The 27,688-nt window shown below is 41.1% G+C and overlaps 1 protein-coding gene and 1 long non-coding RNA gene across 5 annotated transcripts; both read right to left on the bottom strand.

The window, feature by feature from the left end:
* On the bottom strand, nt 1–27,688 carry SMCO4 (single-pass membrane protein with coiled-coil domains 4). Of its 4 annotated transcripts, none has more exons than XM_051780551.1 (2): nt 27,517–27,688; nt 1–783 (listed from the first exon to the last, which is right to left on the bottom strand). In XM_051780551.1, the coding sequence occupies exon 2, from the start codon at nt 650–652 to the stop codon at nt 473–475; it is 180 nt and encodes a 59-aa protein (XP_051636511.1). In that variant the 5' UTR covers nt 653–783; nt 27,517–27,688; the 3' UTR covers nt 1–472. The 4 variants fall into 4 exon arrangements, with proteins under 4 accessions (XP_051636511.1, XP_051636509.1, XP_051636508.1 ...); XM_051780549.1 differs by having other exon boundaries at nt 27,467–27,595; XM_051780548.1 differs by lacking the exon at nt 27,517–27,688 and adding an exon at nt 26,862–27,251.
* Nucleotides 11,679–16,540, bottom strand: LOC127467943 (uncharacterized). The gene is made up of 3 exons (XR_007903361.1): nt 13,512–16,540; nt 13,107–13,218; nt 11,679–11,967 (listed from the first exon to the last, which is right to left on the bottom strand). It is a non-coding gene; the product is annotated as an uncharacterized LOC127467943 (long non-coding RNA).

The following is a 27,688-nucleotide window of genomic DNA, read 5'->3' as shown; positions in this document are numbered from 1 at the left end:
TAAGACTTCTCTCTTTTATTCAAAAAATAAATATATCCTTTCTGAATCTAAGCACTTCATATGACATTAAGTACAAAGAAGAAATGTACTTCTTTGGAAGTTCTGAAGTAGACACACAAGAGCTCATGGGAGCAACATTATCCATAACAACGATAAAAGCCGAAAGCTGATTTTTTACAAATTTATAGCAGAACACAATTTCCTTTTACAATATAGAGCTTCAAACAGATTTAAGAAAAACACCATTTTAAAAGTCTGAAAGGCACATGAAGTGGGCCATAAAACGTACTGGCATACACACTAATACGTTTTATGTTACATTCCTAAAGAGAATCCGCAGGACCCTAAACAAGAGAAAGACTGAAAATACCAGCAAGTTCCTTTGTAAAGTACTGAAAGAGTGGCAGAGAGTTCCTTTTGGCTCTTGGTAAAATTATTAATACCCCAAAGCTAGAGAGTCTGAAAAGCTGCATTATTCAGTTGTATTTGGACGAGTCGCTACATAAACAAACACAACTATCAGCAGTACTACGACAGCCAGTGTGGGAAGCACGACAGTGGTGATTTGTTGCCGAGCCTCTTGCATTGCCTGTTTTCTCTCCTTTTTATCTTTGGAAGTCTCTTTTTTGGGTTTTCCTCTTAGCTGCCTCATCCTCCTCTTCGGATCTTTTGTTTGCCGAATGGGGGAGCAAAGGGAGTGGAACAGCAGAAAATAGTCCAAGGTCTTTTGAAACAAGGGGTTGAAGAATTCCTTCTCCTTCAAGTGGTTGGCTGTGCAAGAAACTGCAAGAGAAAGAGAACAATTCATATTCCAGTTATTAAAACCATTTGCTGTTCCACTTGGTAAATCTTTCATCCAACAGACACTAATGCAGCTTCTTTCAAGGAAAGAGAATCTCAGTGTGCTCACTCAGATCATCCACATAACACTTTCCCCTTAAAAACTAGAGCAGTTCATCATGGCATATATCTGTCCAAGAGCCCTGAACTTGCACTCTGTTAAGCCAGAAACAAAGCCTGGCACCATACATTTTATCCTAGAAGGCAAACAAGGTAATACACCTGAAGACTTAATGAAAATAATATGAATTAATCTTATGTCAACACAGGGTACCAGCTGCCCCTTCCTTCAAAGAGCAGCAGGCCCCTCCCTGCTCAGGGGGCTGTGGCTCCCCACAAACCTGCAGAATGAGGTCGGGCAAGCACACGCCCTGTCGTAAATGTTTATCACCCACAACATGTATTTATTAGAATAAAGGGTATTCTAACAGGAAGAAATGGGGAGAAAGAACTGCTTAATTTAATACTTCTGGTTCTGCTGCCACAGAACAAAGTCTAAATCGTAACATGACTCAGTGCTGTCATTCTTATTGCAGCTGTCATTGATAGAAGAGCCCAAGTGATAACCAGCCTGCTTATAAATCACTGGTGTAGACAAGCAGTCATTAATAAAGGAGAAGGCTGTTGCTCTGAAGCATCTACTAGACAATGTTTAAAAGCAGAAGTATCTATAATGTGAGATTAACAAAAACACAGCATGGTACAGAAGCCTCCAAAATCAGGCTGACTGCGCAGTGAGGGCGGGTGCCAGCCCTTGGTTACACTCCTCTTCACTACATTCCTCGGTTCTGCCACAGCACTACAGCTGGACACAGGCCACACGTACCTAAACACAAATTTGGACAGTAACGATTACTGGTGTCAAATCCTGAGCTGAACTGAAGTAAATTATGAACTCACATTTTTCCACCACTCTAACATACTCAGAATAAAATGTATGTGGAAATTGGTGGTTACTGCAACTTCCTCTTTTCTTTCCCTCTTATTTCAAAATATAAAGATGATTTTAATGTGCTGCTGTAGGTGAGGAGCATGTGTCATCAAGCAAAACTGCAAAGCTCTCTCAGTTCACCCCAGACACAACTTCCTCTTGATGTATTGTCTCTGGTCAATGCTACAAGCTGTCTTGTGACTACTTTTTTTAAAATAACAAGAAGAGGTTTCATTGAAAATGAGATGCTTTCTGTTGGTGTTAGCACTCAACCTGATTTGTCAGCCCAACCACAAAAGCAAAACTGAACTAAAACACTCACATTCCAAGCAACAATACTCACCTGTAGGTTATCTGCAGCTACAAAGGAGTTTTCACCCTTGCTCATAACAGCAGCAATCTGCCTGCTGTGAATCTCATTCAGGCAATTAGGTTAGTGAGATACTGCAATATTTAAGGTAAAATGCAGAATAACTCTGCTAAATTGAACTGCTGCAATCAACCAGACTATCAGAGAAACCACGTGGTACTAGAAAACCAATAACAGATCAAACCATCAGTATTTCTGGCTTTAAATGGTCCTTCCTGGATACAATCTAAACAAACAAACAATGAAAACAATAACAAAAAAGCACACCCCCCCCAAAAAAAAAAAATCTCAAGCATGACGAGATGTCAGTGTTCTGTCAGATTCATCAATTCTGCATCCCCTGCACACACAGGCAGTTGTTTTGTGATCATAAATTTGCAAATTCAACTTGCACTTGAACGCAAACCCTTCATTTCAGTTTTGATAAAGCACAGAAGAGAAATTTTGGTGCTTGGGATATTTTTCAAAAGAGAAAACAGTAAAGTTAAAGTCTTGGAAAGAATTAATTCCTTCTACACGCTGCACCATTAGAATCAAAATATATAACAGTGGTCAATGAACTTTGGGATGGAGAGGTAGACAGGAGTTGGATGGAGAAACTAAACACAACACCCTGTATCAGTCTTTTAATCAAATGGGACTACTTAATTTTTAAACTTTCATAACTTTCTTCCCAGCAAATCATCAGCTCTCTTAGTGATTCAGGGTAGAGCTTTTGGTATTCCATGTTCTGCAAACTACGGGTTTCTGGTTTGGTTTTGTTGTTTTATCACTTCTCTAACTAACTCCTGAATTTTCTCTGGGGCAAAAGAAATCTGTTTTACCCCTTCCATTTCCATTCCCTCTCCTCTTGCTCTGGTCACAAGCTTTATTACCAAGCTCAAGAAAAACTGCTATCCAAAAAATAAAGTTTTACGTTTGTACTTTGGGATAATTAGACTACCACAGCATTTCAGGCTGTATTTTTGTATTGTTTTCTCTCTCTACTGTTAGTGTATGTCAGTGGGTTTTGTATCCAGATTACTCACAAGACCCAATAAGTGACAGACAGTAAAAGCCTTTGGGACTTCCTGTGTACCATAGTAACAAACAGGAGTTGCCACGAAACCAATCCCTCTAACAATAAATGTATGCCTTGATCTATGTAGCATCACTTGCTAGCCAGACATTAAAAACATCAGGATGTTTTTTAGTGTCTCTTTTGAATGAATATTTCATTCTGAAGCAAAATTACACCAAGTTAATTACATACACTGGCTAACATCTGACGGCTTAGAACAGAAAGCCTTCCCGCAAATGTCAGCACCACTTGAATTGCAAGCTGATGCTCTCCAGTTTGGGAATCTGGCATCAATCTCCAGATATGTTTCCAATAGACTGGGTTGCTTGGCTTTGCTACTGGCAAAGAGGGACTCGCATAGAAACTGGCCCACAGTTTTCAGAGCGATGAGCCTTAGGGTTCATCTTAACTCAACCATAAAATGGAAGCGGTGAATCTCTGCAAGTTGCTGCCAGGCTCCTGCTGCCACCAGGCGCCAGGCCGTGACTACCAGGGTTGGGCACTTGCTGCAAGAGACAACACTTCCCCACAGGGAAAGTCCAGGATGTTGTAGATTCTGCTATGTTCATCTTGGTAGGAAACAGCAGTGGAAAACCAGTGCTCAGTGGTATATGAGGAAATTCTACAGCCCATGTTGTACACAAGCACAGTAAGGGTGCCACAGCTATCCCCTTCTGCTGCCAAGCCTCTTGCCAGCCCCCATGGACTTAAATGACTACTAAAAATTATGGAAGGAAAGAAACAGATCCATAAAGCACATCAAGTCAGTGACAGGGACAGGATTACAACATTAGGGTCTTGCTTCCTGTGGTGTGCACGGCTCATGAGAACACTGATATTACTGAGATATGTCCTCCTTCAGTCAGCAATCACCCTGCTTGTGCACTGGGAAGGCTGAACTCAAGTGAAGAGAGGAAGGAAATAATATGGCATTGGGATGGGTGTAATTAACAGATTCATTAGCACTGCCCATTTAAAACATTTCAGAGCAAGTTGCTATCAAAAGGTCCATGCGAAAGTGATGTGCAAACTCTAACCCTCAAACAGCTGCAGAAGAACTGGAAACTCATCCTTCCTCCTCTAACAGAGCCTGAAAGTCTCCTTTTCATTTCAGTCTCCCCTGAACAGGAGAGGGCTCACTGCTGTAGATTGTACACATCCTTCTAAGGCTCCTTCCCATCTCTATTAACTGCTCAACTGGCCCAAGCATCTACTGGATGCTTGATCACTAAAGTGGAATCACCAGGGTAGAAATGATCACCAAACTAGTTCAACTACTGCTTTAACTGGAAAGTCAGCAAATCCCTCAACTGGGACATAAGTAGAACTGCAACAGAAGGGATTAAGAGACTCTAGCAAAAGGGGCATATCTGTAGTCCACAACACCATGACAGCAGCCTGGCACTAGCCACAGACTTTAACCCCACCTTCCTTTTATTAATTTTGCAATTTAAAATTTGACAATAAAATTGCATGGGGCGATGAGATTATTTTTAAGGCCACTATAGCAAAGTTTCCCCCAAAAGCAGGAACCTGCTGGCTAGAAAAAAACAATCTTGATTACCAAGTCAAGAAAATGAGTGTTGACTTGGTATAGTTGTTTGAAACACCCATTTCACACAGCCTACCCCAGCTTCACACTGAAAAACTAAGGCTTCAAGCAGAACAAAACATTAAAAAGTTCAAGCTACTGAAGAGAAACCTAAAGACATCATTCTGCAAGATAATAAAAATCCACAAATTTAGTAGTCTGTCTTGCCTGGTAGAGAAATTACACTCCTCCTTGCCCATCATTCACATTGGTTTTTATATACAAAAGTGCTCTTCATTCTATCTTCTGGGTTAAGTTACTCTAAACTGTTTTTGCAGAGCTAATATCAAAACCCAAAAGCATGAATCAGTTGGACTCACTGAAGTCAATCATAGCAATGTTGAAGCGTTTGCCAGCATCTTAGAGCAAATCAGCTGTGGCTAAGCAGGGATAATTTTGTACTAGAAGGCTGTAGTGGAACCTGTAGCATCCTTCAACAAGTGGAACTTGTATCCTTCAAAACACGTCAACAATCTTCCAATCAGAATGTATGGCAGTCTGTCATCTCCGTTTTTTGGTAAAATTAACTCTGACCCTTAGTAATCTGCAATTAAAGGCTCCTCATGCCACACATGGCTACTCCTGTGAGCCTCGAAAGGCAGTCTTGACTCTGGCTACACCAGCGCTCGTGGAGTATCACAAACCTGGAGATCATTGTAAATGCAACACACGCACAAAAGGTTTTGTTTACCTGCACATCTGCAGTTACCTGGTGTAACTGCACATCTCAAAATGTCTAAAGAACTTACTATCACCAACCTTACAGTATGAACATATTAGCCGTGTGTTTTAAACTGACTAGTTTTTCCCCAAATCCAAAATTACAAGTGTTTGCAAGCCAATTTGGATCAACCTGGCTTCACGATCCTGAAACCGACGCTGTAACATTTCTGGAACAGCAAAACAACTTGAAATTCAAATAATCAATCTGACAAGAATTAATTTTTATAATTTCAATTTTCCCCTAGGGCCATGGATGTTACTGAGACATTAAAAATAAAACCAAACAACAAACCAGCAGATAGTCTGGACACACTGTATTCAAATTGCCTGTCAACACTAGGGAAAAAGGACACAAGAAATCTAACCAGACAATACTCCTCAGATTATTTGAGCATTAAAAAGCCCTTAAACCAGTAGTTCTCAATCACCAGGACATAGCAGCATCAGAGTCAAGAACCCAAACCAACAAGCTTATCAGCTTGTTACTAATTTTTGCTGCTGGGCTGATTACTTCAGGGTACTGCAGCCAAAGTTGCTACACACAGGCTGGAAGAATTGGGTCTAAGAGTTGGGAAGAGAAGGAGGTGGGAACTAAAGGGGCAAGAGGAAGGCTGGTTAGCAGGGAACCACTACTCAGCATTGAGCAGTCATTACAACAGGAGCACTCCCCATCCTCATGACAAAGACCACCCTTCCCACCAGGGAAACAGGATTGTTCCTGGCAGGCTGCTGAAGCCTCAGGCCATGGCACAAAGCACTCTCCTTGCATGGCCCCAGGAGAACGGAGGCAGCAGGTTTCTGCGCAGCCAGAGCAGCAGTGCAGGGTCTTCTACACACCAGGCTTTAATCCCCCCTTACCTCGTGCAACTTCAGCTTCCTTGCAGCTGAGCCAGTGGCCAGCCAGTGAGCTGCAAGGCAGCTCTGACAGAGCAGAAGGAAACCTGACGTGATGTGCTGCCCCAGCCAGCACAAGGAACCCAGAATCAACAAATTAACTGAAGTAATATCACTCTTACTTCTAGCTTTAATTAAAGTGGGGTCTAAGCAACAGAGACATGTTATTTCCTACCTTTGAAACCAGGCAAATGGTTTGGGTTTTAGTGAATGACTGGACTGCACGTTACACGAACGAATTTAATGAAGGACAAGTCTTATTTTAGGCTACCCCATGGAACCCAGATTTATTTTTTTAATCATTACTCCATAACTGATTTTACCTCAAGGTGACATACCACATTTTGGATGAGGAATTTTTTTTTCCTGCAACTCTAAGAATCTGGTCATTGCAGGAATAAACTTTGTTTAAGTTTTGGTAGGTGTCAGAAGAATAACAATCCTGACATCATCTCTGAAGAACATATTCATTACTTTGTGTGGCTATTACCTGGGTAGGATTTGCAGGGGGCACTTGGACCTGTTCACACCCAACTCCCAAGCAGAGACAGAAGCTAAACCTGCCCCTGTGTTTGAATCAGACACATTAGGCACCCAGAGCCTCGCCAAACTGGCTCTATGCAGGGGGTTCTAGAGGGAAAAAAAGCAAAAAAGCTTGATTGTAACAGTTTTAGGCAACTGCAGCAGAGGTTGTCCATCACGATTTCCATCATATTCAAGTCCAGTTATGACACTTAATTTTAAACACTAAATGTAAAATTATAGTTTAAAAAATCTTCATTATTTGACTGGTTCTGTGTAATCACTTGTGTGGGTGACAAAGACTAGAAGTAGAGATTTGCCAATTTGACTAAGAGAGCTGAACCATAAAGGGCAAGCCTGCCCAGAGCATTAACAAAACACTTCAATCCTAGTCTCATCCTCCATCTCTCCTCCATGCCTTCCCAGCCAAACCACTTTGAGCAACACAAAAGCAGTCCCATGATTAAGTGAATATTCCTACAGCTACAGGACAGCTTCTTTTTTTTTGGTAGTGAAATACAGCTCTGTGCAATCACTAAAGAAGAGAAATTATCACCTATTTAAAAAACCCACAACTTTTAATTTGTACAAGCCATTCCATAACAAAACAAACAACAACTGCAACAACAGCCACACAAATAACTTTTGCTTCTGCATGGTCAAATGCTCTGGGTCCTCCATTCCTTTTAGACTGAAACTGCACAGCAGAATTGATGCATAGCTGAAGATAATGCTTGCAATGCTAAATTTGAGATCTTCTGTTTCAGTGACACTGTCACGATTTCAGAGTCTGCTAAAAATGAAGAAAAGCGTTAAGAGAAATTTTTTGCTCTGTGAAAAATGGATTTTCATGTTACAGCATGAGGCCAATTCTTAATACCATATAAATTTACCTCAGTCTATTTGACTGTAGCGAGGAATTACAATTAGCAAATCAAAAGAACCCTGTTTTCAAGGGTAAAAGCTTTTAATTACACACATAACAATATGGAACTATTAAGATTCTGTTTGAAGTCAGTTTGACATTATTTTTCAGTGAGAGGTGGTGGCTTTTTTTCTAAATCTGAATTGACCTGTCGTTACTGCAACATCACATTTACTGTAAATGTAGCTTTGAGAGTCTCCAAACTACTCACAGCATTTGGAAAATGAAAGCCAGTAGTGAATGCTGCCAGAGAGTCAGGGAGAGCAAGGCCGCCAAAGCAGAAAGCTATTTCAATATGATTTTCACAATTCTAAGGACTTGGGTATAGCAAGCAATCTCTATTAGAAACAAAAAGCTCTGGATCTTTGCATTTGGGAAGGCCCTGTTAAACAGAGGCGAGGTGACGGTGGTTTTGGCACATACGGCATTGCAGTGCAATCCTATCTGTCCTGAACACAGCAAAGAAACAGAGCAGAATTCAATTAAAACAAAATAAATAAAAAGACAAGTCATTTTGCTCCATGAACAGGTGGATAAATAACCCGTATTTTTCTCTGTAGATAAAGAACCAGCCTCAAGACAACTTTTGCAACAGGCAGTCCAATGAAGAAATACAACTAATGTTTACTGAAAACACAAGAAAAACAAACATGTAATTTCTGCCACTGCATAATTTTGATTCATAGGGGAGGCTATACAAGAAGAGCTTGCCATTCTCCATCTCTACAGCTACAGATGATCTCGTGCATAAATGCAGCAAACCACAACACCTAGCAGGTGACTTGATATTATGTGGTTGCTCAGCTGGTTTCTTAAAAAGTAATTTTCTCAGCTGCTTCTGACAGTGTTCCTTTGGATGCAAAACATTTCTCTTTCCAGAGTATTTACGGAAATTCAGTCAGTTTCTGAATAGCTACACTAAATAAATAATAAACTAGTCACTGGTGTCAGAGCTCCTCAAAATTGAAGTGCTGGTTTCCTAGACCAATCCCAAGAATGTTGCAGCTGCAAGAAGGGGCAGCATCAGGAATCTGGTGTGAAAACCATGTTCCTGTTCTCCAGTATAACTGTGCCAGCCCACTGAGACCTTCAACTGTTGCTGCTAAGTCACACCTCAAGCTGAACTGTCACCAGAAGGTAGCAGCACTCATCTTCTGAGATGATGACAACCTAGATGGGAAACACACTTTTCCTACAATCCAGCATGAGGTCTGGCTCATACTTTTCCTGTTCAAACTACGAGCTTCCCAACACAGTCACTCTGTGAGACAGCATCGCTATAAAGGTGTTGGAAACAGATCCCTGAGGCATGCGCCAGGCAGAACGCCAGCCAGTCCGAAGCCTGATGTTACAGTTTTGTAATGCAAACAGGAGAGCTGAGGGACTGTCACTGCTTTTCATTATAATTCTACTAACATTAAAGCTTTGGCACTGAAAATTCAGTCCAGGGTAAAGACTGGCAGGCAGAAAATCCATGCCCACACCAAGAATGGAATGTTAAATCTAAAACGACAAAACCCACAAAGGCAAGGGGTGAGCATGGGGCGGCAGGGGGTGTGCGTGTACACACGTGTGTGGGCACTGGAGAGGGGGGCAATGGAGAGTGACCAAGAGAAAAGCTGAAAGAACAGTCCCAAGACACCAGGGCAACATGTAGATATGTATACTTTCTGACCACATGACAATCTGTGTATGACGGACTCAAAACTATTTGTGAAACAAATAGTTTGTTTCTTCTTGTTGAAGAAACAGTTTGTTTCTTCAGAAGGCACAAAGGAAAATCTTGCTCTTCTAGCTCAAGACACAGGACTTTCTGCCATAGGTATAAGCAAAAGTACATGTACCTGGGCTCCTGAAATACTCCTGAGACAGTCCTGCAGGGGAAAATGGACAGCACTGCACCAACAACTGCACTTATTTTATTTTATGCAGTAACTGGGAGGTATTCACAGTTTTAAAGCAAGCTAGATGCAATGCTGGAGCACGCTCGACAAAGGGTTCAGATCTCAAAACTCACCCCCTTCAGGGCTTGTCTGAAGTTCTGGTTTTTCAACCTTTTTTTGGCACGGATGGTTTTCAAGTAGGAGGCTGAGGAAAGACTGCTGGCAAAATGCCTGTCTCTCCCTGCTTGTACATGTGCCAGGGAAGGACTGTATGGCACTAGAACGTAACTAAATCACACAAAAATCGACCCAAATACAATTGATGAAGTGGGTGCCTGTGTTACTCCCTTCCTTACTTGTTTTCCAAGCAGGGCAGATGTTTTAGAGCTTATGCAGTGCTTGGCTTTCATTCCCACCTCAGTGGCCTTCTGCATGCTCTCATTTGATCTGGGTAATCGAGTTATCAATTAATACATTACATTAGAACAGCACCATAGGTTTAGGGTAGACCTCTTCTCTGGCAGCCAGGAATCTACATCTTTCCCAAATTCCTTTCAAATTACAGAAATGTTCTCAACATCAGTGTGACAACGATGCAATCAGGACACCTTTTTTTTGGGGGGGGGAAGGGAAGATAAGAACTGAGACTTGCAACACAGGATGGGTGGGGAATTTTCTCTTCCTATTACTGGTCTCAGTAAAATCTCATTCTGTTTACTCCCCAGCTTAAACCTGAAGTCTTATTACATTTCACTAAATAATCCCACATTATAATGAAGCAGTTGGCTTTCCTGCCATGATTGATAGATTTTTTGCAATTATTTAAGGAGAAGGCACATAATTACATACAGCTGGATTAGGTTGATCAAATCCTTGTTAGTGTCTGTCAATATACACGTAATAAGACAGTGTGACATTAATGTAAACTAATTTAAATGCAGAAATTTTAATTAAGACTTAATAAAATTACAGACAAAAAGAAAAAGGTTTTGCACAGTCTAACCAAATACAGCAAAGCCACCCTCTAAACATAATCCTATTTTGCCTCATCAGTTCTGCAACACTGGCCTTTGCACCACCTATTTATGTACTCTTATTTACACCTCTACTGCCAAGACTTTCCACCAGCTCAAAAACTCAGAAGCAAAATGATGTGGAGCCGTGTGTGTAACAAAGTCCATTACGAGCAAGCCCAGGTAGTCAGAGAAGGATGTCTCCGAAGTTCCTCTGCAACATTCAGCAAACAGCTACAGATCAGTACCACAGTTCAACCACTGTAAACTACAAGGAACCTCCTCTTATAGCACTTACCAAGACCGAAACGTGACCTCCCCCTATGCAACAGTATTCACATTGACCCTTCTCATTTAGTCCTGTACAGCCTTCTTTTCCACTCGGGTTGTTTTTAAAGCAATCTGCTATATTCACAGCGCTCTCAGAGACTCACCAATGATACATAATACTCCATTAACCCAGTAAGATTAATTCAAGATACCAGCTTCATTCCCTGCTGAATTTTTCCAAAGGTAGAGGTGCTCGTGCATTGGCTAGGTTGTCTTTTTCCTGCAACTCATAAGCACATGGATGCAAGTGATTTCCTAACCACAGGTAAAATATATTAAATGCTTAACATGGCACAACAGCCACTTTAGCTCATGTAAGCCCATGTGTGCAGTGCCAAGGAGATCTGGGTATGTTTGCCAGGAGTCCTGTTGTGTTCCCTTTCCCCCTTCACTCTGCGATAATGACTCGCTTGTTCTGCATGTGCACACGTGTTATCACCACTTCTAACCTGGATGTCCTCACTGTTTCTATGCCAGCCATTTTCCAAGACAGTAACCAGATGAGAAAGGTGCAGAAGCAACACTGTGCCATTGCAGACCTTGTCTCCACCAGCAAGCACGCCTGTGTTTTGCTATTAAAAAGTAGTATCGTAGATCTCACATGGGGCAATTCACTGCTCCCCAAAGCACTGATTTTCCCACACTAAGACTTCCCGGTATACTCCCTGCCAAATGAAATCAATTTGAGTATCTCATTAAAGAAAAAAAACATTGCAGATTTTGATCTATTTTTATTAGTCTGCCAGTTGAGCCTTCTGCTCTAATCTGGTTTACTTGACGATTTGTTAGCTGCTCCGCTCAGCCACTTCTCTGCAGAGGCCCTACAGTATTTCAAGAATTTTAGAAAATGCTGGACAACACACAGGATCCTCATCGTGGCCTTATCTGAAAGTCAACAAAAATTCTGAATGAGTCCATTTCACAAACACAGCAAAGAATTAGGTTTTGTCAGCTGGGGGAAGGAGAAAAGGGAACTAAGGAAAAACTTGAGAAACGTAAGTGCTACAAAGGATTACAGTGTAATCTCCTGGAAGATATATTAAAACTCAATACCGTATTAAAATTGACAAAAAAAATTAAGCCCCCCTCTGTTCAATCTCAACCCTCCAAAGCTCTTGGCCAACCTCTCCATGTTAGAGACAAATTGCTGTTAGATAACCTTTTCTGAACAAGTCTATCACTTATTCTAGTTTATGTTCTGTTTCCTTTGGCAGCACAGCTATTTAAGTCATCCTTCTAATCCAGAGCCTCTAGTAATTTTTCTTTTCTGTTCTATGGCAATTCTTCAAAGCATCATAAAGGCAAATTTAATAAGCACCTCAATTTGTATTGCTTTCTATTTATAATACTGCAAGCACCTGCTGCTGCTGAGATCTAGGCACACATCTATCTTACTCTGTATAGATTGATTCAGATTAATCTTAATAGTTTCATATTTTAGAAGCAATTTCAAGAAACATTGCTCCAAGCTGCTGCGTAGGTTGGTTGTGGGGTTGTTTCTTTTGGGGTGTTGGTTTCTTACGTTTGGTTTGGGGTGGTTTTTTTTTTGTTTTTGTGGGTTGGGTTTTGGGGGAGTTGGGTTTTTTTTGTCTTTAATGTGGGGGTTTTGTTTGTATTGTGGTACAGTTAGTTCTCCTCCCACCCCCTCATTTTTATTAAGATGCTGCTGACCAGCTCTTAAAAATACGACTCATTTTACTTCATTGTTTATATCAGCCACATTTGATATGTGTATTATTATATATTATTTTACTGGAGTATTCAGTTGTTCCCTGAACCCCTAACAGTGGAAGTCAAATCAGCACTGGGGCCCATGGATGGTTTTGGGAACTGTGCGTGTGCAGGGAACAGGTGTTTAAAGGTTCCTGCCCGTGATGCAGGGTTTGAATGTAGAGTTTGAATCATGTATTATTTGACCTTCTCTCAAAACAGGGACATATTAGTTTTTAATCTTATCAAAGTGCTTGTGAACACCAAGTGACAGCTAAGGCTGCACAGTACAGAAGTTAAGTCCTACGTCTGACCTTTCAGAGGGGCTGAGGAATCATGTCCTTAGGCATCTCTTCAGAGTCAGCCTTCCACAGCTTACAGACAGAGTATTACTGGCTGCACTCTGGGCTGTGGACATCCTGGTATCTACAACATCAACACCAACTGCTCTTGCTGTTATTTCATTTAACAAGATGACAGATAGGAAGTTTAATGAAGGGGGGGGAAAGGAAAAAAGAAAGTTATGATGCAGTGTAAGTAGGTGAGCAAGACAATGAAGTCCAGACTGAAAGCACAGGAAAGCCCCCTCAGCGTGCAAGCAGGAATATGAAAAGACAAACCAGTGCATGGGAGAAAAGCTGCGTGGAAGTGAAATAAAGACTGAAAGAAGCGTAAGAGTCCATCCATCAGAGAAGACAGACATCAGTGATCAGCCTCACCTCTTTACTGTGTTTCTTTGTTTAGTGGCTGACAGCTGAGGTTTCTGCTTCTCACCCATCTCCTACATACGTATTTAGGTGTGATATAGCACACTCCTCCACAGCCAGTCAGGAGATCTCATGGAAGACTTCACAGGACACTCTGTGGACAATTTAATCTCAAGACTGACTCTCATTCCCTTAAACTCCTACTCCAGAGGGGCTGTGTGCCTCTCTGCAGTATTTACTATGGGCTTCATAGGGTAGGATTTTAAGTGTTCCCTCTAAAAACACCCATTTTTCTCATTGCTATTTTTATTCACCCCAATTGTGCCAAGATGGCTGTTAACTTCATGACAAAAGAATGCTCATAAATGTGTAAAACAAAGTTTTCAAAACTGTTTTTAACTGCACTTGTTGGAAGATTAAGCAAATGGAAAGGCTCAGAGACACAGAAAAATGTCATTGTAAGGTACTCAGGATTATGCCCCCCCTCTTACTTATCTATCAACAACAAAAGCTCAATACAGCCATTATCTTGAGAATCCATAGATTTTTAATTTTCTATTACAAGCGAGATGACGATACAAATTTCCTCAGAAAATAAACGAGGCACAGAGAGACCTGACGTGTCATTTATAAAGAGGATATGCCATGTATCTTTCAGCCTCTGGCTGTAGCTTCCAAATTAGTGTCCCAAAACCTCCGCAACCTTCATGTATTCTCATCGGCTTCCACAATTACTTTTTATCATGTGGGGAGGTTTTGAACTTTTGCAACAGCTATACTGAGTAAATCAGCTATAAACAGACATGCTATCGATAATCCAAGCTGATAGTTAGTCGTGATTTCTAGTCTTTCATGCGAATAGGACAACTTAAAATGGCAAACATTGCTCTATCTACTCATCCATAAATTAGGAGTGACAATAGCAGATTATTACTCATTCATTCAGAGCATTTGTTTGGCCCTGAGAGAACTGGCTTTTTTCCAAGAGCTGGCAAACATTGGTTAATATACATGTAAATGTTTTATTTCTCTTGGAATAGGCAATTTCACGAAGTGAAATACCGAATTAAAGATGACCCTAGTTCTTCTGCTGATGCCTGCCTCAGCTGCAGTGCTGCTGAAAGCCTTTGCAAGCTTTTTCACAGGAAGTCAACAGGGAAAAAGCCACCTTTTCTTTTCAAAGTAAGACAATTTCGCAGTGGAAACATGAAAGCTTTTATATAAATATTAATCACCGCAGTTGTTCTGGAGTTAAGTGGATGGAGACTGGCTTATATAAGGTTGCAGTACTGAGTTGGTAATAGTGAGATGTACTGAAATGGTTTTGCAAACACTGCTCCAAACAGGCTGTTCCTCAGTACAAGAACTATGGTGCGAGAAGTAGATTTAATCTGAGGGTACTATAAAATAGCACTTCACTCCTAAGAGTGAAGAAGTGGCATTTTGTCCTTTGATGTTCTGGCGCAAGTGTAAAGGAAAAGGAAAATGTTCATTTCCTCGAAAACTGCCTTTAATTTGAACTGGGAGGAAGAAGGGAGACTAAGAAGAGGGATAGAGGATCAACATAGAGAGGCAAATAAACCAAATATCTAGACAGAAAACAAGACAGTGGTTTCATGGAGCCTCTTACTAACCAGTCCAAAGTCTGAATCTTCTAAATAACGCCAAGTGTAATGAACCCATACTCCATAGCATGGGCTCTCCAAAACCTATGGGAATCAACAAGCACATTCTGTGCATTTCAAGGAGAGGACAATACACAACACCTCCGAAAGGATTGTCAGAACCATCTTTTTTCCTGCAAAGGGCTAGAGGTATCATATCTGCTTATTCACCCTATCATATAGGCCATCAGCCATTGCTTACCCCTCTGTCCAACAGTGAGATTTCTTTTCACAAATTATCCAAGACTTGAAACCAGAATTACAACCAGAAAGCAGATTTTTGAAAAAGGGAAGAGAGAAGCAAAACCTTTTATCTACTGTGCTGTACCATATGTATCATCTCACTTTCCTTGAGGGTACGCTGAAGTTTCAATCAACTGGGGATGCTAACAACAGATCAGAGTTTTTCATAAACCTCTAGACAGAAATGACACAATATTAATATCTTTCACAATAGCAATACAAAATAAGGTACAAAGCATGGCTAATGCTAACTAACTTGCTGGAACCCACAAGCAAAAAGCATATAACAATTAAAAAACCCTCCAAATCATAACAGCTGCATTCAAAATTCCCCCTCTTTGAGTGAAAGGAAAGAAGGAAGATGAACAAACACTGATGGGAAGCAACTACCAACAGATGACACCTTCAAAAGACAGAGGACTATGTTCATATGGTAAGAGCTGATGAAAAGTTCAGTTCCCATTTGGCAACTTGTCTCAATTGCTATTGCAACGCTCCACAGGTTTCAGCCAGGTCTCTCCATGGGCATGAACTTCTACGGATATGGAACGGACACCAGGTCTGTATTTTATGGACATAAATACATAAAGGACTACTGACATTAGAATTGCTCTTCCTCACATTCTCCATTTTAACAGGAAAATGATTTAGACTTTACAGGCTATTACATTAACTAAAGCTACTTCTGAAGTATTTTTGATATTTACTTCCCAAAACTATATGTTTCTTTTTCTTTTACCTGCAGAAAATTACCACTGGAGCAAGCCCACTGACTAGTACTTGACATTACGTTGAAACTTGAACCTAATGCTGCACTTTTCCGTGCTGCTTTCACAGAAAGCCCACTCTCCCTCCTCTTGCCTGCTACCGCATACACAGCACTTAGAGAGATCTCACAAGGAAACCTGCTGAAACGAAGGGCGACACAACAGAACAAGACGGTGCCGGCTTCAGCTCTGAAGAGGATTTTAAAATTTATTACAGGGTCTCACTTCGACACTCAGTGTTGTACGTGGCTGAAATGAATACCCATGCCTGGCGGAACTGCAAGGGAAGGCGCCTCTATAAAAGGCGACAGCACCATTACCAGATAAGCCACCAGTTAGACATCACTGATTACCACACTGGACAGAGATTTTAACTCACCTAGAGAGCAGACAGCTTATCGGATTTCTTAATGGGCTTCTCTCAGTTTCACTGGGGCTGATGCATTCTGCATATAGGATTTGGAAAGAGATTTTCCCCTGAATAGCACATACCATTCTACTAAAGCATTCTATTATCACCTTGGCTTACGCTTATATAAAATACCGGATGGAAGTTACATGAACAGTCATTAAGAGGTTAATCATTAAATTCAAGATATGCCAGGGCAGCCAACAAAGCTGACCTCTTCAATAAATTGAGCTCGGATAAAGGTAACATTGATTTTCCTAAAGAGGTTTCATTACTTAACTCTAGATTTGTGATTTCTTTTGAGAGTAGGAAGTTAAGAGCTAATCCAAATTTGCTATTTCTTTTCTGCCCAAAGAGAAACCAACTCATTTAAAATGCAGACAATATGATGGACCGACCTCCCTTTCATTGTTGTCTCCCCTCTGAGAGAAACTGAACTTCCACAGGACTTCAAACCTCAGGTAAAAGGAAGGAACACACAAAAAAACCCTAAAAACTTTAAACTAAAGCAGTTCATCTTTATTCTACAAGCTTTTCCTCCAGCACTTAAAATCCAATGTGTGTTTTCTTCCAACTACTCTTATCTCTGTATTGTTCTTAAAGCTTTCCTAGAAAGGAGGTTTTTTAGCACACAAGTGAGAAACTTTAATTTGATGAAGGGTTGGGGACTGATTGTAGCCCAGAGTCAATAAAAAGGTACAAGGTAAACATGTGGATATGTTACATGATCCCGAGTTTGTCTTTCTAACTCTGATGCTCCTGTTTTCATTTTTTAAAAGGTATTAGAATCAACCAGCTAACTATTACAAGCTATATCATTAATCAAAGAGTTATCTCTTCCCCTCCTTCAAGTATAATAATGATCATCTATAAGACCAAAGTGATCCCAGTTCCCCATTTCCCACAGGTACTCTAAAATATTTACTCAGTTATGTAAATACTGTTTTGACTCACATCTTTAGGAATGTGAAACTTACTTAGATCTATGAACAAATTTAGGAAAAAGCAAGGGACATGAGAGAGACTAAATTATTAATTGAAATTGTAAACTATATATCTTTTACAAGGAAAGGGACAATTTCTTATGCTCCTGTTTTGAAAGCCTTGCCTCTTTCATAGTTAAGCAAAGTTTCCCCAAAGCAGGCATCACCTGCATTCATTTAGAATTTTTATGCAAACTATGTTGAAATAAGAAATGGAAAGTCAAAAAAGGATATTAAATTGTGGGATATATACATCCCAGAACCTTGCATGTATTTCTTCAGAGAGCAGGAACAACAAAAAAAAATAGCCATGAAAAAGAAATAACAGCAGGCAAGAATGTGCAACATGAAAGGCTTTTTGCTTAAGGTCCCTAATGTCTTACAAATATATTAAAATACTATGTTAGAGCACCTGAATTTCACAGAATTACTTCAGAGATGGCTCCTGTTGCAGCAGTTTCTGCTGGAATATTTCACTCTGGCTGTCAGCCAAATCTTTGCTATGCTGATGCCAAATAAATGATACCCAATTTCAACGACAGATGCTGTTGTGTTGACACATAATTGATACGTTTATATTCAGGGCTCCCTGGAATTCTAAAACAGCAACACTTTATTCACAGGAAATACAACTGACAGCAGAATTCAAAGGGACTTGTATAGAGCTGGTGCCACTGCACTGCTGGCATTGTGAGACTGGAGGGATTGCTAACTATGCAAGGTGGTCAAGAACAGACCACAAATTTTCCAGGGCAAGGGAAAATATGGAGAGATGGCCCAGCAGTAGAAGTTAACTTGCTCAGTCAGAAACCTACTTGCTCAGAGAAACAGGAAATCTAAAAGTTTTCAACACAAGTTGCATATCCCTTTCCTGCAGAGCTTACAACTGTGCAGGAGATGGAAGTCAGAGAAACAACACAGTACTGAATAACAGATATGTCCATAATCTCCCTTTCTCTTTGACTTCCTTGGTTTCCTAGGCAGGAAACAGATTACCAACCTTTAAAAATACATTTACCAAAGGTATGTTACAAAGAAAACATTATATACCCTATTGCTTGCATGTTCACTCTCCTGTAGACAACTTGAAATAAACTTTCATAAATAGCATTTATTTTGGAAAGCGACTATATCCCTCCTCAAGCTTAACAAGCCTTTGGCATCTAATGTAATTCTTACAGGGAAAAAAATGCCGATGACATTACAATATATGCCTACAACCTGATTTTTTTTCTGTTTTGGCAACACAGCATCATATATTTTCACGCAATGAATAAAAACATTCATGGGATAGAAATATTCAGCAAAAGGTTCATACCCATTCATTTCGTAAGAAAAAAACCCCAGCAACAAATAAAATTTGGCATGAAATAAAGCAACAAATAAAAACCACGTGGCAAAGTTTTCAGTCATTTCTCCAGATAGTATATGCTGTTCAACAAACATGCAATGTGGAATATTCTGCCATGATGCTCTTTTTAATTAAAATAAGGTTAAGCTTAAGAATACTTTTGAATTGCACTATATGGGGATTATCAAATACATGCAGATGAACAGGACTCACTAACTGGAAGTCTTTTCAACCCCTGGGAAACGTATTTTGTTGACTGTTTCTTAGACTGTGTTTTAGAACACTGATCACAATCCAGAAAGCTTCTGCAGTTTAATACACTTCTGCTGCTTCTGAGGTCTTATCTGGCTCTCAAATACTGTCTGTGCTTCTCTACCAGCACCACAGGAAAGATTTCTTCCTCCAGTCAACTCTTTCCTTCCTTTATATGAAAAAGGGACTGATGTTAATTCTTCAGACTTTGCACACTGCAGCTCCTTCCTTTAATTCTTCCTCTCCTGTGCTTCTAAGGGTTGCTAAGGGCAAAACTGTCAGAAGACCTCTCTTCACACTGAATCTCTCCTTCAGGAGTGCCCAGCACAGAGAATACAGATAAAGTTATACGGGGGAAAAAAAATGCATTTATCATCAAAGCTCATATCTCTCAAAACCCCAAATTTGTCATTTAGTTCAGTAACATGGGATATGTAAAATATCCAGGTTTATATCCTTGCAAAAGCACAAAGTAGTTGAAAAGGTCAAGGAAGTGCATTAAGTAGGAAAGCTTTAGGGACCAGTGGGTTCTTTTCACTATTCTGAGAGGCACTGGGAGGGGGGGGAACCCAAAAATAATCTTTGCCAAAACATATCTAGAAGTTAAAAGCTTAGCACCAACTGGTACCTTCTTCTAAAAACCCCCAAAACATCCCAAACCAACCAAAAAAACCAACCAAAAAAACCAAAACCCCAACACCAAACAAAAAAAACAACTCTCTAAAAAGCCCATCCCAGAGAAACCGCAGCCCTCACCGAACCCCACTGAAGTTTTTCAGTCACAAAGGACAGCTAGGATTGACATATACAGAGAACCATAGATTGGTTTGGGTTGGAGGGACCTGAAAGATCATCTAGTTCCAAAGGAAAAACATGAAAAAATAGCTAAGCCAGCTGTCAACAGCTTTGATTTACCAGAACCAGTCATGGGGTATGACAGGGTGGAACACCACAGGCAGACCCAAACTTCCTCACTCCTGTTCAGAGAAGATGAGATGCAAACCAGCTCCAGATGCTGTGCCTGTGCTAAAGAAGGCCAGTTTCTCAATACTGCATTTTACACTGAGTACAGCACCGAAATAAAGCTCGAAGGGTTACAGACAAGATCCTACTCCTCTCTAATTATTTGAAAGAGTGGGCAGAGAAGTGTCAGTCAGTCTGCGAGGCACAGTATAGCTATACCTTCTTTGTGTTAGGGGGGGCACAATTAGTCCAGGAGGAAATCAATGTTAAGATATACAGACCAACTTGAATATTTCTATTTGTTACTGAATTTGCTCCAAAGATTTATTCCTACAGTTTTCTTTCGGTGTTTGGAACTCCCCTTACTCCACCATTAAGCACATGCTAAATTTAATTACTTTCTATTTTAAAAAACCCCATCATATTCAATAGTAATAACCCATCCTGTTATTAACAAAGGCAACCATTTGAAAAGTCAAATGGATTCTCACTCCTACTTCTATTGGCTTCTACATTTTGTTCTGTTTGGAAACAAAACAGAAAGGTCTCACTTTCTCCCATGCAGGAAGGGTAGACATGGGAAAAAAAACAATAAAATTATTTTATACAAATATTTCTGTTTCTCTTCCTCACTTTATAAAGCAATTTAAAAGCAAAACAAAAGTGTGTTTGTTGGAGATTACTGCACAATGAGTTCAACATCCTAAATAAATTATTAACAGAAAGAACTAAGAATTCACGTTCAATTTTTAGAAATGTAAAAGACTTAGCAATAGTTCAGGCAATCAGATTTCAGATCAAATCTTACTTCTACAGACAGTTTCCTGTACTGTTAAATATTTCTCTTACAACTGTAGGACTTAAACAATGGAGGGAAACTGCTAGCTCTGCAGACAAATAATAATTCAGCAGCAAGAAGCAGCAGCAGGACTTCTAAATAGTGGTATCAAACTCTAACATTAAGGCAAAAAGTTGACATGCAGACTTTTCCTCTATGCTAAAGTACTTCATCACAAGTAACTCCAAGTCTCCAAGCCTTCAAACATACTTCATAGATTATAATAGTATAACTACAAGCATCTTCTTTAACAATTATCAATTCAGTAAACTTGAGTTTTTCTGATGCTGTGCAGCTTCAACACTGAAACCTCTCAAGCCTCCTCAGACACATGTTGATCCTTAGTTTCTGTCCTAAACTACTCTAGAGTTTAACTGTATGTTCCTCTATTCAAAGTAGGCTGCATTGTGAAGGTTGAGTTGATGGTCAGACTCAGCACAGCAAGTGTACTAGTTTGTCCAAGCAGACCTAAATTTGCAAAAACAAGCAACCAGAGATGAATTTCCTGAACCCTTCTGTGGCATGACTGCAAGCCCAGAGCTATATTCTATACTGGCACCAGTAACGTCCAATAAAAGGCTCTGGGATCTTCCATCTTATTTGTATCATGACAGCCATGTACCTAAGCTGTGTTTGAGAGTGCATTTTTATAACTAAAAGCTGTATCCTGCTCTTTGTTATCCTTCTAGCTGAGTGTCAAAGTACAAGATCTTTCATGATGCAACAATGCTATTGACACGTAATTACCAGTAAGCAGCCCTGCTAAGAATAAACATTTGAGAGGCAAAACACTTCAGTGAGTTTTAATAACAAATTTATGTAACACACCTCCCCTCCAGACCTGATACTAAGTACTGTACCATGGTCAGAGAACTCCTTTCTAAATATACAAATAAAGCCAAGGTGTTGGACAAAACCAAACAGACATTGGGTGAAAAAGCAGTGAGACCAATCTATAAACCCAAAGCAGTCTGAGAAGGAGATGGGATATACATCCTGAGGTATGGTACATCCAAGTCATGATTATCCATAGCTCTACCATGATACAAAGCCCAAAATCAACATGACCCAAACACAAGGGTTTTATACGTAGCAATAATTAGTAAGGCTCCAGGAGCCTTATTAGAGACTCGTTGAAAGAGCCTATCTGAAGGCAGATGGTACTTCCAGTCTTAAAGTCTCTCCAGTCATCTCCTCTAATTTAACTCTCCCTCCCCCCAAGTTTACCATCACGCAACCACAGCTCAACTCTTTAACTGTAGTACATCTTTACTATTCATAGCTTTTTTATGACCTGTCTGTAGAAAAAAAAAAAATCACAGCTACATAAGTGTTCATAAACAAAAGTACCAAGGCAGTACACAGTCACAATCAAAATGGATTGGATTTGTTACTGCCAGACTCTAAGGGTTGCCCACGTAAGTAAATATAAGGCCACGTCATTCTGCACTCCCCTCACCACACCAGCTCATTTCAGGCTGGAGAAGTCATTTGTGCCTGCAGCAGGGCAGGCCACATTTCTACTCTTTCTGTGACACAGACACAAACACATTGGTTTAGGCAGAAGCAGCTTTTGCACTGATGCTACTCTTTATTTTCCACTCTTTTTGTGAAATACAGAGACAATTTCTGAGCAAAGCCTTTCGGGAAAGAGCTTTACTCAAAATCACTAGTCCTCTGTCTAGCACAATAAGAGCAGAGAATGCAAATTAGTTTCAATAAAAGCAGCTGGCAATCAATACGAAAGGGCTGGTCTCCAAGTGTAAAACTGGTTCCTCTAAGGATAAGAGTTAAAAGGCGGAAAACATAAGATGATGAATAAAATAACATAAGAAGAAGGAAGAACAAATGTAAACAACATGAGGGGTGCACAGGAGAAAAATCTAACAATGCAATTAAAAATAAAATAAGACAAACTGACAAAGAACAGCTGGGCGTAAATAGGAAAGAAAAATACAGATACCTACAGTGCAAAGAAAAGTATAATGAGAAAAGTCTAATGGAAAACGTGCAATCCAAACAAGATAAAATAAAAATCATGAAAGGGATCGGATAAGAGACAAGTTGGCACTAAGGCTTAGGGCACGAGTTCACGTTCTATCCTGGTTCACAGGCTTTAGTAAGTCCAAAGTAAGTTTCAGCATTCCTGCTACCGCACATTTGGCCATTTTGCAAAACCTTGTACACTTGTCTCCTTTGACCTTCTTCCATAAAACAGAAAGTCAATACCCACCTGAGTGGCTCAGAACCTACCCACTCTGCATGCAGTCAGACTCCTTTTCTAAATCCATTTACCTCCAGGTCCACAGGCAGAAGACTGAGAGAAGCCCACCCTCAAGCCAACCCCTCAAGGTTGACACTTTCACTGAATTTCTGTATTACTGTCTCATTTTTATAAGCCCAGTAGAGAATGCATTATGGTCTTGGAAGCAGCCTTCCCTTGCAGCTGTTATAGACAGGGGCAAATAGAAGTGTTGTAGCACTGTTAGCAACCTCCACTCAAGAGAAACCCGAAAATCAAGTGTCTCGCATACTGCAAGTCAGTGTCACAAATCACTTACCCTCTGTGTTCCATCTAGAAGCCCAGCTCCAGTTTCTGGTTTTATCAACGTCTCCCACTGAATGCTTGGTTAACATGGAACTACAGTGGAACTACGGTCCCTGTCTTGCATGTGCCTTTAATACTGCATACGAGCAAACAGGAAGGCGAGCAGATGCTTTGCTCAGAAGCTTTTTATCCACAAAGCATCTCACCACAAAACTACACAATGTAACTCCTTTGACCCCCAAGAATGTAGCCCCCATCAATGACGTACTACTTAAATAGCATACATTAATTACACAGGGTGGAAAGCGGTGTTTTGTACAAACACATGAAACTGCAGTGGAAAGTCCTGTCACCGCACACTATTTTATTTAGATTAAGTTTTGACCAGCATGTTGATGGACTAGAAAGATAAGTCTCTGTCAAGTCGCTAATATACTTAAAATTATACTTGCATTTTCAGAACTTTAATACTTTGATGGGGCATGCCCTATATTTTGAGAAATTCTACAACATTTCTAATGACAACAGGCAACAGAAACTGGGTACATTGACATCCAAAAGCGTAGAGTTGGACATTTAAGAGAAAAAGAAGTGACTAACTTCTTTGCACCTAAAACCCGTGTACAAGACAAAAAACAAAGAAGGATGAAAACAAACAAAAAAACCCCACCAAACCTAAACAACCCTGAAATTAAACTAGTGATAGGGTAAAAGACAACAAAGAGAATACCAACACACATTCTCATCCCCTCAAGATACACGTGTGCCTAAAGGACTCAAATACCTGACCTCTGGCTGTTTGCCCCACTCAATATACAAAGCCTGGTTCCTCTGTTGCCTACAGCAATTATTTTAGGGTTTGTCTTAACAAATAAAAATATCTCTCTCCATCTAACAAAAAAAAAAAAGGCAGGGTTTTACATCTATGAATTCATGGCCTGTCACTACTGCTAAGACAATTAGAGCATTTTAACACCACATTTCTGTAAGGTAGGGAGCAGTTAAGACCTTTATATACTGAAAGAGATGCCCTTCCACATTAGCATGGCCTATTAGCCACAAACAGGATTAAGAGCTCAGCAAATCCTCACAGAGCCCACATCTGTTAACATAACTCTTTCCCATAATGAGCAAAAACAAAGGTAACTTCTCAGTTTTATGGAGCACTTACTCTAAAGCTGTTACTGCTATAATTAAAAAAACAAACAAACAAAACAAAACAACCAAAAACCAAAAAGGCAGCAACATAAAACAACACAGTCATGGAGACCACTGAGGATCTCTCACCCTGTGAAGAATAACCTCACCTGGTTACAGAACTTGTGGTCTTACAGCCCTGCCATTGCTCTGGTGGCCCTGTACAGCAATCAGCCCTGGGGAAATCTCCAGAGAAGACAACGGTCAAGATCTCTTTGTTGGACATTTCTCCAAGTATGACAGGATTTCCATAATCAGTCAAAAACTAGAGAAATCCATACTGGCATGCAACACAAATTGCACATCATGGACAACGATCCACCTATGAGACATCAATCCACCTATATATGTTTCTTTCAATCCATGATGGAGAGATTAGTACAGAAATAAAGATCATTTTATTATGGAGTACCTGCACCAAAGTAGCTGAATCAAGAGATGCCAGATCCATTCTTGAAGGGCTCAGATGGCTTTGGGAGTAGCTGGAGCACAGCTGTAGCTGTACAAGCAAAACCCAGCCCAGTTCAGCAGAGAGAATTAGTGGTCAGCTTCCTCAAACCCTGATACTACTGTAAAAGATCAGTGTATGTCTCTCTGAGTGCGGTCCCTACGACAGCAGTGCTGCCTGCTGAATCTGGACTCCTGTGACTCCTCATGGAGAAATTCCTTCATCACCTCTTCACCACTGCTTCTTGGTGGGACCCCGCCACCAGGACAAGCCTCGTTGAGCTTCAAGGTGACAGGCAAAGGAGAAAGACAATGAAGGAGGAACATTTGTAACAAAAACGAACAAGGAAACTGCATTACATTGCCATGATCAAAGACTTAGTGTATAGTTTAGCTACCATCCAATAAGAACATAGGTCATATCACCTAATTAGCATGTATATCTTATATTTATGCAAAAGCATTTCCCTGTTCATTTAATGCATGAAAAAACATGATTTGATTTTTAAAAACATATTGAAGTTATTTTGCTAGCATATGGATATAGCAGCAACCAGTGAGCATATAGTCCTCTCTCGCACTATTACCGCACGCACACGTCCAAACAAGCAGCAAGGAGCCCGTGATCAGATAGGGAGCATGACAGAGAGTTGTCACCTCACACAGGCCAACTTCCACCTGTGTCTGATGCTCTGGGATAGCTACAAAGCTCTGACAGTGTTCTACAAACAGATGTGGACATGCGGCCACTACTAAACGTCTCACACAAACCAGACCCATCAGTCTGTGAACACCAATCATATCGCAAAAGCAAGTTATGTATGCTAAGGACTCCCTAGGAGAGCTTTCCAATGTCCACCCCAGCAGCATCTGAAAATGCCCAGCTCTGCTAATGGCTTGTCTTTATTTCTGTATGTCTGCCAGTGCTGGCCACGCTGTTCTGAGCCACCATGCCTTTAGAGCCAAGTGCTCCACCAAAAACCCTCTCGAAGAGCAGAACAGAGACCTGTGCAAGTCCACGCTGGAAAAATCAATAAAGAAACAGGTAGTTCCTACTCCTCCCAAAATATTGGGGGGTATTTGACAGTTGCACCCAAAATTCCTGTTGGTAGGTGTCCTTTCTATGTTTCCCACAAAGCATGAGGGGAAACTAGGGGCTAAATTGCTGTGACAAGGAGCAGTTCTTTTTTCTGACACAGATCAGTAAAATCAAAAACAGTTAAGAACAATCTAAAGTCAGTTTTCTTCTTAGCTTCAATTTAGGAGACCTGTATGTTATAAATAGGCCACTAAAAGGCAATTAAGAGAGTGAAGGAAAGCAAAAAGTTATTAAAAATGTACCAATGAGAAACTCATTTCACTTTTTTTTAACAGGGCATCAGGGAATTCCTATAAGACTTCTAGTTCATTTGAAGGAGGAAATTCTGAACAAAGCTAAAAATAATTGACAATCAGATTTTCAAAAATGAGAGAAATACGGAAACCCCGAGAGGTCCGGCCCAGGGTGGTACTACACCCATCGATAAAAATATCATACAAATTTCAGGCAGGACAGGAACCACGGAATGTAAATCTCTGTGACACGAGAAAATTTAAAGCAGTAGAGAAAATAAAGCTATGAACCATTATCGACTTATAAACAGCAGAAAATAAATTTTTTTAAGGTAACCAACAATAAAGAGAACCACAAAACTACGCACCGAACTCACGGCAGCTCATCGCAGGGACAAAACACGCACAGAGAAGATACAAACCCCACGTTTCTACAACCAGAATAGATTGTTTTGATTCTATCCTGGGTCACCTTTTAATGCTTTCCTGAGATTTTTTTTTTCCAACACGCTGCTTAAACACAGATCTCAGTCGTTTCCCGGCACAACTGTATTCGCGACTGGGAACCGAAATTAGTTATATATAAAAAAAAAAAAGGGCAAAACCACACAAATCCCGAAAGTCTTCTATGAGTCATCTGAACAGCTACTTTCCTCGTTAACCTCTCAGCGGTGCTTCTCGGGGGCTCAGCAGCGTGGCCCGGCGGCGGCTCCCGCCCGCCCGCGCCGAGCCAGGCTGGCTCCCGGCTCTTCGCCGCGGCACCCAGCCCGCCCGCCGCCTTCCAAAACTTTCCGGGCTTAACCGCGACGCCCCGGCCGCCGGGACGGAGCGCTCGGAGCCAAAGTCCGCGGGAAGTTGTCCCGCCTTGGAGCAGAGCCCGCTGCCCCGCGCCTCCCCCGGGACACCGCGGGCTCGACCCGCGCCCCGTCGCAGCGCTCCCCGCCGCCCCCTTCCCAGCGCCTCCCGCACCCACCGGCCTCTCCCGGGACAGCGGGCGGGAGCGGGGCCGTCGCGCGCCCTTACTTGGAGTTGCGCTCGCCCGAGGGACGGGGAGGGACGGGCAGCGGCGGGAGAGGGGCAGACTCCGCAGCGCCGGCCGCCGGCAACTTCCCCGCTCCGCCGCCACACGTGGGGCTGAGGCGCGGGCTGGCGCTCCCCGCCCGCCGCTCGGCGCCGAGGACGTGGCAGCTCCAGC

This window comes from Manacus candei, unplaced genomic scaffold (genome assembly GCF_025592945.1).
Source record: "Manacus candei isolate 608988 ecotype Guabito, Panama unplaced genomic scaffold, ASM2559294v1 h1tg000014l, whole genome shotgun sequence".
Classification (NCBI taxonomy): domain Eukaryota; kingdom Metazoa; phylum Chordata; class Aves; order Passeriformes; family Pipridae; genus Manacus; species Manacus candei.
The sequence above is the reverse complement of the archived record's forward strand: the minus strand, read 5'-3'. Positions and strand labels throughout refer to the sequence as shown.